Source organism: Hemibagrus wyckioides, linkage group LG05, assembly GCF_019097595.1.
Source record: "Hemibagrus wyckioides isolate EC202008001 linkage group LG05, SWU_Hwy_1.0, whole genome shotgun sequence".
In the NCBI taxonomy this organism is placed as follows: domain Eukaryota; kingdom Metazoa; phylum Chordata; class Actinopteri; order Siluriformes; family Bagridae; genus Hemibagrus; species Hemibagrus wyckioides.
Genome location: NC_080714.1, coordinates 5,091,371 through 5,101,758, shown reverse-complemented (window position 1 = coordinate 5,101,758; position 10,388 = coordinate 5,091,371). Strand labels below are relative to the sequence as shown.

Below are 10,388 nucleotides of genomic sequence, written 5' to 3'. Positions count from 1 at the left end.
CTCACTGTAAGTGTCTCTCTCTCTCTCTCTCTCTGCATATCTCCTACTCACTGTAAGTGTTTCTCTCTCTCTCTCTTTGTGTGTGTCTCTTGTCCCAAATCTCTCTCTCTCTCTCTCTCTCTCTCATCAGTAAACGTGGCCGAAAACCGCATACTTTCACAGAAAGAGGCAACGGACTGAGCTGGCATCTGACCAACCACAGATCCTTTCCTGCAGCCCGTCAGCAAACACACAAGATTCTCTGGTTTACTCAGCACCCGGTTCTTCACACTAAACTCTTTCACATCCAGTGACTGCGTCTCGCTCCTGAAATTTCACTGTCTCACTGAAGCCTGGAGAACCAATCACATTCAACATTCTGAAGCTTGTGGCCAGAAAAAAATGATGAATTAAGGATATAAACATACGGCAACAAAGACAGGTCGCATTCCGGACCATCGTCCACCACCGATCAGATCACCATGGCAACCAGAGCAAAACAGTGTAACTTGCGAAGCATCAGAGAGGTGCTGAAATTTCATAGCTCTTTACTTCATTTCCCTGATTTTTTTTTTTTTTGTCCAACAACGCAGTTATTTAGATAACTGAATCCACAGGGTCCAGGAATCACAGCAGGAAACCGGGTTTTTAGTGCTTGTTTTGGTTTCTCTGAAAGCACGGGAACATTACTGCGTAAGCAGATCAATGAGCAGCGAGTACGAGTTCTGTTTCTCAAACAGGAGACGAGGAACTCGGGGTCGCTTAATCCTGAGTGTGTGTGTAAACACGCCATCTGGGCTTCGAAGTCCAAGGCACGCTGAGCTGCCCCGTCATAACCTCCACCACGGCACGGACGCTCTCAAGCACTTTCCCATCAGCCCCCGAGGGACGGGGAGGGAGGCACGGAAAGGACAGAAAATAACTTCATAATAACCAAGTCAGAGCTGGTGTCCTGTTTATTAAAACTCAATCAAGAAATCTTATCTTAAAAAGCATGAATTTAATCTCTCTTGCACCGAGTCGTTTCTATGGTAACGGCTCATTCACAAGAATTTAAGAAAAATAAAAAAAACCGTACATAATCGGTTTTCTGTGGACATTTACAAAAGGAGTCGTCCGTTCGTAAGAGTGAAGTTTTCCACCACAGTCAAGTCTTCAACTCCTTTTCAAGTGTGTTGTTTGTTTGTTTGTTTGTTTGTTTGTTTGTTTGTTTAACTGGACAAAAAACAAAAGGGGTAGTGAAGGAATAACTGTAACGTGCTGTGATAAGAAGAGCTTCGTAGGTATTCAGTGCAACAATAAAATAAATTAAATAGTAATTGACGGTCAGTGTATGTGGAATAACAGAAATAAAACACTGCTAATAGCAACCACATGACTGCAACCTATTAGTAATTATTTTCCTATAATAGTTCACTCCATCTTGTTTTACCTCTTAATTATCATCTCTAATTACAGGACTCTCAGACGTCAGCTCTTCCTGTGCGTCACCGCTGCAGATTTAGCAATAGCGAGCTTCTAAGTGGACACGTCAAGCCAACTAGACGAGGCGGAAAGAGAGGCTGTGATGCTCAGAGAGGATGTGCTTGTTTACACAGAGGAGCGTGTGTAAGAAAGGAAAAAAAAAAAAAAAAGATCACGTTTTTACTAGCCTCGTTTTTGGCCACTTCCTCGAACGTGTTTATGTGGCACGAAGCCGTAACGTAAATCGAGCGACGGATGGAGCATCACGTCGGAGTGTTTTTGAGGCACGCAGCCAAAGATACAGCACGCAAAGCCAAACATACACACAAACACGGCTAAGAAAAGACCGAATGTACGCGTCCTCGTAGCTCACAGCAGCTGAAGAAACACGCGGGAAATCGCCGCTGAGAACGAAACGTCTCCCAATAAGTTCTTTCTCATCTCAGAAATCAGATCAGATCAGATCTGTGGGTCAAACCGACATCATGAGACCAGAATACCAATTTGTCCCACAGCCACTTGGTAATAGGGGACCCTGTCTTTTTCAAGGGGTGAAAACGTAAAAATGAACAGCCAAGGGCCCCCATTCAGCTGCAAATGAGGACAAGGCAGAAAGCCGGGCCATGAAAGAGCGAAAAAGAGCAGGATGAAAGAGAGGGAGGGAGGGAAAGACGCAGAGAGGAGGACAGGAGCCGGAAAGAAGTTAATAGAGGCCGAGATCTCGGAGACGACTGAAGTCCGTGATCCCGTCGTTGTGCAGAGGAGCGAAGGGGGGGGCCATCAAATAATAAAGCAACATCCTTTTAACATCGTGAATTTAACAAAAAGAGAGAGGATAAACCAGAAAACACTCCTTTAAAAAAAAAAAAAACTTTGATTGACGGATAGAACGGTAACGAGGACCCCAGGGACCTAAAGTTAATCACTACCCTCGAGCCCTAGAGCCACCAAGACGTGTTTAAATTGATATATTGAGGTTAATTAGCCAACGACGATTCATCTTAGCAGTAAGATCAGCCGCGTTGGACTTTAAGGAAAAGGAAACCTTTCCCCTAATTTCCCTGTTCCAATAACTCCACATCCATCATAACTATTTCCCTCCTGGCTTCAACTCATCACTGGCATCTGGTATGACATACAAGGTGATATCATCAGTGACAAGAAAATATATGGAAATAAAGTGGATTATATTTTTTTTTGACTCTTTACATCTTAGGTATGGATCTTTTTCTCTCTTTTTTTTCTCCATCACATGCACAGATACATATTCAAAGCAGGTCCAAAGCGATAAGGAAAAGTACTTTATTTCTGAGAAGTGTGTGTGTATGTGTGTGTGTGTGTGGGATGTTCCACATCACACCACAACCACTAGGACTGGGCCATCAAAGAAAATACAATATCCAGTAGATGTTGCGTCACTACATGGCAAAGTTTCTCAATAAAGTGTCATGCACTGACAGCCAGGAGGAACAGAAAGAGGAAAAAATCAAAGACTTTTTATTTACGACCCGGATTGAAAAGTTTCCCCCAAAACACCCCTCTACCACCAGCATCACAAAAACAACAACAACAAAAACAACAACAACAACACAGGAGCAAAAAACTTTGCATCCGGTTGTGTTACGTGTCTCGTGCCACTTGATATAATTTTTTGCCAAATTCAGTACCGGTTTTGCCAAGCACACAGAAAAAATATAGATATTTGTGTGCATCAATAGATTTTGCAAACGCACACACGCGCGCGCGCGCGCACGCACTCGCTCGCGCACACACACATACAACCACGGAGGTGTTTTTGTTTTTGTTTTCGTTTTTTTGGGTTTTTCTCTCGCTGTCACTTACGTGGCTCGTGCAAACGAGGGGAGTGAAGGAGGGTGAGGGAGAGGGGGGAAGAAGAAGAAGAGAAGAAGAAGAAGAAGAAAAAGAAGAAGAAAAGGGAGGAAAAAAAGGAAAGAAAAAGAAAGAAAAGAAAAGAAAGAAAGAAAGAAAGCACCGCAGAAAGCGTAAACAAACGCCGCGGCTTCTTCTCACCGGCTTTGCACGGGTCTTTGTAGTCGATCGCTTCTGAAGAACTCATCATCGCCTTGTCGTAGTAGTAGCCCGGCTCCGCCGCCGCGTCCCAGTCGGTGGCCGCGGAAGCCGCGCCGAGGCTCGCGAGCAGCAACAAGCAGCGCGTCGCGAGCTCCATGATCCAGAGAGCCAGCGGAGGGACGACACGGTGAGACACGCAGCAGCAGCAGCAGCAGCGCTCAGAGGAAAAGACTACTTGGAGAGACAGATGAGAGAAGGAGGGAGGGTTGGGGGGAAAATGGGAGGTTTCAGAAGGGGGTGGTAGTGGTATGAGTGGTGTGGGGACGGACGGACGAGATCCCTCTCGAGGGCGGGTTTTACTTAGTGATGTTCGTGATGACTCACTTTAATGAGTCGGTTCCTTCGAACCAGCACGGATACGTGAACGAGTGTCGATACTTTTGATTCATGACCGTGAGTTGTCTCCAGTCTGCTTTCTGGAACAAGCAAGCTGAACTTTGGAAATATCTGTCCACGTGTTCAATTTCCTATTGTTTTTTTTTTTTTGCTTTTTCTAGCATGCTGAGCTTTCCTTAGCTGATATTTGACTCCTTCAGTTCACCCTGAACCACAAACAAACTTTTATTGCCGTGTCTCTTGGTTATGGCCGTGCCACCCTGAGCGTGCCTGTGCTTAGATGCTAAGCAGAGTTGGTCCTGGTTTGTACCTGGATGGGAGACCAAGTCCTGTAAGTCTTCATGGGGTGGTGGTGGCTCTGGGTTGTTGACTGGAAGATCGGGGTTTGCCACCACTGTTGGGGCCCTTGAGCAAGGTCCTTAACCCAGCCTGCTCCAGGGGCACTGTATCTTGGCTGAGACTGTGCTCTGACCCCAACCCCCAAGGATGGGATATGTGAAGAAATTCACTGTGCAGTAATGTATATGTGACAAATAAAGGCAACTTGACCTGAGCTTGCATTTTAGATTTCTTCTACCTATTTGGGGTTAGGAGGAACCAATAAATATAATAACCAGATATTATCTTTCAACATGAAGCCACTTCTTTTGTGTACAGCAGGTTCCAGTTACAAAGAATTAAGTATTATGGTGCACACAACCAAAAATGTGATGTCCACGTATGTGGACGCCAGGTTGTAGGAGGTTAACTGATGTTTTTAGGGATTCTGGTGAACTTGTTGGTTGGTGTTGGATTTCTGCTATTCCTGTGAGAAGTGAGAGGTTGTGTGATGCTGTGACATTAGACGTGGACATTGCTAGCGCAGAAGGTTTAATGGATTTAGCCAAAATCCCAGCTACAAATGACTAGCAGTGAATGGATTTACAGTACCTGTAGTAGCCAGATGATGTCTTGTTGTGGTGTAGATATAAACGTCTGAACATATCTCCTTCTATGATACCAAACTCAGTTGTTTGCGATGTTTGGATAGGAGAGACCCCAGTTACGCCTGTACACAATCCTCATCGCTTCAATCAACCTGAAAAGAATGCATAATGTGCTGTCCCACCCTAAAACCATCAGATTAGTTCGGATGGTTAGCGCTGCCCAGTTCCTAATTCACTGTCCTCCCCACGCCTGTCTGTTGGGTCTGAATTACAATGTCAGAGTTCATTATCAAAGACAGACCATCTTCACTGAAAGGCTCCTTAAAAAAAACAATGTTGGAAAGCTACGAGGCATGATTGCTATGTAAAAGCCTGTTGATCTCTTTGTATCTGTGATAGTGGCCAAAAGTTTGTGCACACCTGGCCATTACACTTACATGTGACCTGTCCTCAAACTGTGGCCACAAATTTGTAAAGCACAGAATTGTATAGAATGCTTTGGTAGGCTTTAAAATGTATAATTTCCCTTAACAGCTCCATGCCAATGGACCCTGTGCACAAAGCATGAAGACATAGTGTGCCAACATTGATGTAGAAGAACTCGAGTATCCTGCACAGAACCCTGACCTCATGCCCTCTGAACACCTCAGGGATTTATTGGATCTCCAACATCACTCCAGGCCTTCTCACCTGACATCAGTGCCTGACCTCACTAATCCCCACAACCACACACCAAAATCTAAAAGTCTTCCCAGAAGAGTCAAGGTTAACATAACCGCAAAGAATGATAAAATCTGGACCGAGATGTTTCCTTCCTGTTTCCTCTCTGTGTTATTTCCCGATAGAGAGGTTTATTTCATGTTATTACTTCATGTGTAATTTTTTGAGGAAATGAGTCAACTGTCCTTTTTTTTTTTTTAAGATCAGTAGACGACAGCAGTGACGGGGAAATCTGGATGAACGTAAATTGTTTGTATTGGAAACTGATGTTGTTGCATAAAGTCGTCTACTGAGCTGAGTGAGCTTATTGGGTAATATCTTGGATCTAGTGAGCAGAGGCAAATGGAAGTATAATAATAATCTTGTTTATAAGACTTAAGATGTTTATAAACTGTTGAATCTTCTTGTGTGAGTAATGAAGTGTCCTAGAAGTAGACACTTCTGTTGGGTTCTACACTGAAGAACCCTTGAGGTTTTTTAATGAACTTTTTTTAATGACAACTTTAAAATTTGAAGATTTCTAAAATAAATAATAAGTTAAGTTAATGTCATTGGAAACATGTATTCCTGTGTTGTTGTTGTTTTTTAAATAAATAGTTTTTACTCAAAACTAATATTTTTTACTTATTTAATAGCTTCCATAACTAAATAGATTTTATTTAGAACATATAAGAGTAATGAGTTTGATATATACACTATATTGCCAAAAGTATTCGCTCACCTGCCTTGACTCGCATATGAACTTAAGTGACATCCCATTCCTAATCCATAGGGTTCAATATGACGTCGGTCCACCCTTTGCAGCTATAACAGCTTCAACTCTTCTGGGAAGGCTGTCCACAAGGTTTAGGAGTGTGTTTATGGGAATTTTTGACCATTCTTCCAGAAGCGCATTTGTGAGGTCACACACTGATGTTGGACGAGAAGGCCTGGCTCTCAGTCTCCGCTCTAATTCATCCCAAAGGTGTTCTATCGGGTTGAGGTCAGGACTCTGTGCAGGCCAGTCAAGTTCATCCACACCAGACTCTGTCATCCATGTCTTTATGGACCTTGCTTTGTGCACTGGTGCACAGTCATGTTGGAAGAGGAAGGGGCCAGCTCCAAACTGTTCCCACAAAGTTGGGAGCATGGAATTGTCCAAAATGTCTTGGTATGCTGAAGCATTCAGAGTTCCTTTCACTGGAACTAAGGGGCCAAGCCCAGCTCCTGAAAAACAACCCCACACCATAATCCCCCCTCCACCAAACTTTACACTTGGCACAATGCAGTCAGACAAGTACCGTTCTCCTGGCAACCGCCAAACCCAGACTCGTCCATCAGATTGCCAGATGGAGAAGCGCGATTCGTGACTCCAGAGAACGCGTCTCCACTGCTCTAGAGTCCAGTGGCGGCGTGCTTTACACCACCGCATCCGACGCTTTGCATTGCACTTGGTGAAGTATGGCTTGGATGCAGCTGCTCGGCCATGGAAACCCATTCCATGAAGCTCTCTGCGCACTGTTCTTGAGCTAATCTGAAGGCCACATGAAGTTTGGAGGTCTGTAGCGATTGACTCTGCAGAAAGTTGGCGACCTCTTCGCACTATGCGCCTCAGCATCCGCTGACCCCGCTCCGTCAGTTTACGTGGCCTACCACTTCGTGGCTGAGTTGCTGTCGTTCCCAAACACTTCCACGTTCTTATAATACAGCTGACAGTGGAATATTTAGGAGTGAGGAAATTTCACGACTGGATTTGTTGCACAGGTGGCATCCTATCACAGTTCCACGCTGGAATTCACTGAGCTCCTGAGAGCGACCCATTCTTTCACAAATGTTTGTAAAAACAGTCTGCATGCCTAGGTGCTTGATTTTATACACCTGTGGCCATGGAAGTGATTGGAACACCTGATTCTGATTATTTGGATGGGTGAGCGAATACTTTTGGCAATATAGTGTATGTCTGGGTCAAACGTGGTGCAATTGATAACATACTCTTTTATTTCATAGCTTAAACCAAACAGCAAGATTTCAGGATTGTTTTATTAAAATATTATTATAGTATCATTAAATAATAGACATATTTCTCATTAAATATATTTTTAAAAAAAGATGTATTATATTTAAGAGAGCTAACTTTTATTTTAATATGTAATATTTAATTAATATAATATTTTAGAAATATTATTTACTTATTTAAGACAGATAATGTCTGATTTGCTTCCAAAGTTGCCTCCGTTAGCTCTTTATTTATTATACTAAGGCTTTCTACAGTAACATCATGCATGGTATTTTACTACTTGGCTTATTAGAGCTTGTAATGATGTTCTCATTACATCCACTATGAAGCAATGAGCAAAGAACACACACATACACATGTCGATTTATTGACTTGGGACAAAAGTTCAAAGTTCAAGGCACAAAGTGACCTTGGGCGATTGGGGCATGACTCAGTCTGAAAGTGATTATGACAACTGCGCCAGCATCTCATTCAAACACTGGAGAAAACAAACAGAGCCGATCGAAAGCTAAAGGACATTTCAGAGTTGAGAACAATTCAGTCTATTGAGAAAAATTGAAGGGTTCAGGTAGAATAATAATCTGGATCAACACATTTATTAGCAGTATACTGTACACAAGTCTTCATGGTGACGTTGAGGTTAATGCACACTTTACTGTGTAACTTTCAGAAGCTGAAATTTATAGTGAAAATTTTGTAGGATAACTTTTATAGTAACTTTTGGAAGATAATTTTTAATGTAACTTTATAGTGACTAAAATAATGAAAATAATTATAGTGTAACTTTTGAAAGAGAACATTTGTAGTGTAAACTTTGTAGGAAAACATATAGTGCAACTTTTAAAGGACAAATTTATAGTGTCGTTTTTTCATAGTGTAACCTTTATTGTATAACTTACAAAGTGTGACTTTTATAGTAAATCTTTTGTAAGATTTCTTCTATAATTTAACATTTGTAAGATAGCTTTTATTGTATAACTTTTATTGCATAGCTTTTAGAAAATAACATTTGTAAGATAACTTTTAATATAATCTTTAAAAAAAAAATTTTTTTGAAATTAATCTAAAATAACTTGCAAGATAAAAATTTGTAGTGTAACTTTTGTAAGAGAACATTCATAGTATAATTTTATAGTGTAACTTTTGTAAGATGACCTTTATTGTGTAACTTACATAGTTTACCTTTTATAGTAAAAAGTTTGAAAGATTACTTCTATAGTTTAACATTTGAAAGGTAACTTATATTGTCTAACTTATAGAGTATAGCTATAATATAGCTTTCATAGAATCACTTTTGTGCGATAACTTATAATGTAATTTTTGTAAAATAATTTTTATAGTGAAATTAATATAAAATAACTATAGTGTACTACTTTTGTAGTAAAACCTTTGTAAGATAAGTTTTATTGTATAACTTATATAATATAGCTTTTACAGAATAACTTTTTAAAGAAGTATATTAAATTATAGTATAGTGTAACTACAGTGTAACTTTTGTAAAATAACTTTTTATAGTGTAACTTAAACAGTATAGCATAGTATAGTATAACTTTTATAAGATAAGCTTACAAGAGACAAATGTATAGTGTAATTTTTTTGATAACATTTGTAATGTGACTTTTGTAAGAGAACCTTCACAGTATAACTTTTATAGTGTAACTTTTGTAAAATAACTTTTTATAGTGTAACTTATACAATATAGCTTTCATAGTATAACTTTTGTAAGGTAACCTTTATTGTATACCTTATATAGTGTAACTTTTATAGTAAAACCTTTGTAATATTACTTCTATAGTTATCTTTTGTAAGATAACATTTACTTTTGCAGTATAGCTTTTTATAATATAATATAATTAATATAATTTGTAACATAACTTTTATAGAATAACATATAGTACAGCTTATATAGTCTAACCTTTGTAAGATAACTTCTCTAATGTATCATTTAACATTTGTAAGATAACTTACTTTTTGTAGAACTTATATAGTATAGTTTTTATAGAATAACTTTTGTAAGATAACTTATAATGTAATTTTTGTAAAATAATATTTATAGTGAAATTAAAATAAAATAACCATAGTGTAACATTTGTAAGCCAAATTTAGTGTCATTTTTAAGATAACATTTGTAGTGTAACTTTTGTAAGATAAGTTTTTTATGGCTTAACTTTTGTAACATTTATTTTTCATAGTATAATTTATATAATATAACTTTTATAGTGTAAAACTTTTGTAAGATAAGTTTTATTGTATACCTTATATGATATAGTTTTTACAGAATAACTTGTTAAAGATAACTTTTATAGTATAGTATAACTTTTACAGTGTAACCTTTGTAAAATAACTTTTATAGTGTAACTTATACAGTATAGCTTTTATAGTATAACTTTTATAAGAAAACCATTATTGTATAACTTATATAGTGTAACTTTTATAGTTATATAGTGTAACTTTTGTAAGATAACTTCTATAATGTATCATTTAATATTTGTAAGATAACTTACTTATTGTATAACTTATATAGTATAGTTTTTATAGAATAACTTTTTTTAAGATAACTTAGAATGTAATGTAACTTATAAAGTGTAACCTTTGTAATATAACATTTAGTTATATATAATAACTATAGTGTAAACTTTGTAAGTCAAACTTAGTGTAATTTTTTTTATAACATTTGTATTGTAACTTTTGTAAGATAAGTTTTTATAGTATAACGTTTGCAATATATCTTTTATAGTATATGCTATATAGTATAAGTTATATGGTATAACTTTTATAGCATAACTTTTGTAAGATAACTTTTATAGTGTAACTTATACAGTATAGCTTTTATAGTATAACTTTTTTAAGAAAACCATTAATGTATAACTTATAAA

At 38.3% G+C, this 10,388-nt stretch overlaps 1 protein-coding gene across 1 annotated transcript in view; it reads right to left on the bottom strand.

The window, feature by feature from the left end:
• The window catches only part of bmp1a (bone morphogenetic protein 1a), a 62,723-nt gene extending 58,971 nt beyond the window's left edge, over window positions 1–3,752 (bottom strand). Inside the window, exon 1 of the mRNA XM_058390041.1 lies at window positions 3,475–3,752. Within this exon, the coding sequence (XP_058246024.1) occupies window positions 3,475–3,631 (157 nt within the window). The 5' untranslated portion in view covers window positions 3,632–3,752. The remainder of the gene's footprint in view (window positions 1–3,474) is intronic.
• Between the last annotated feature and the right edge of the window lie 6,636 nt (window positions 3,753–10,388).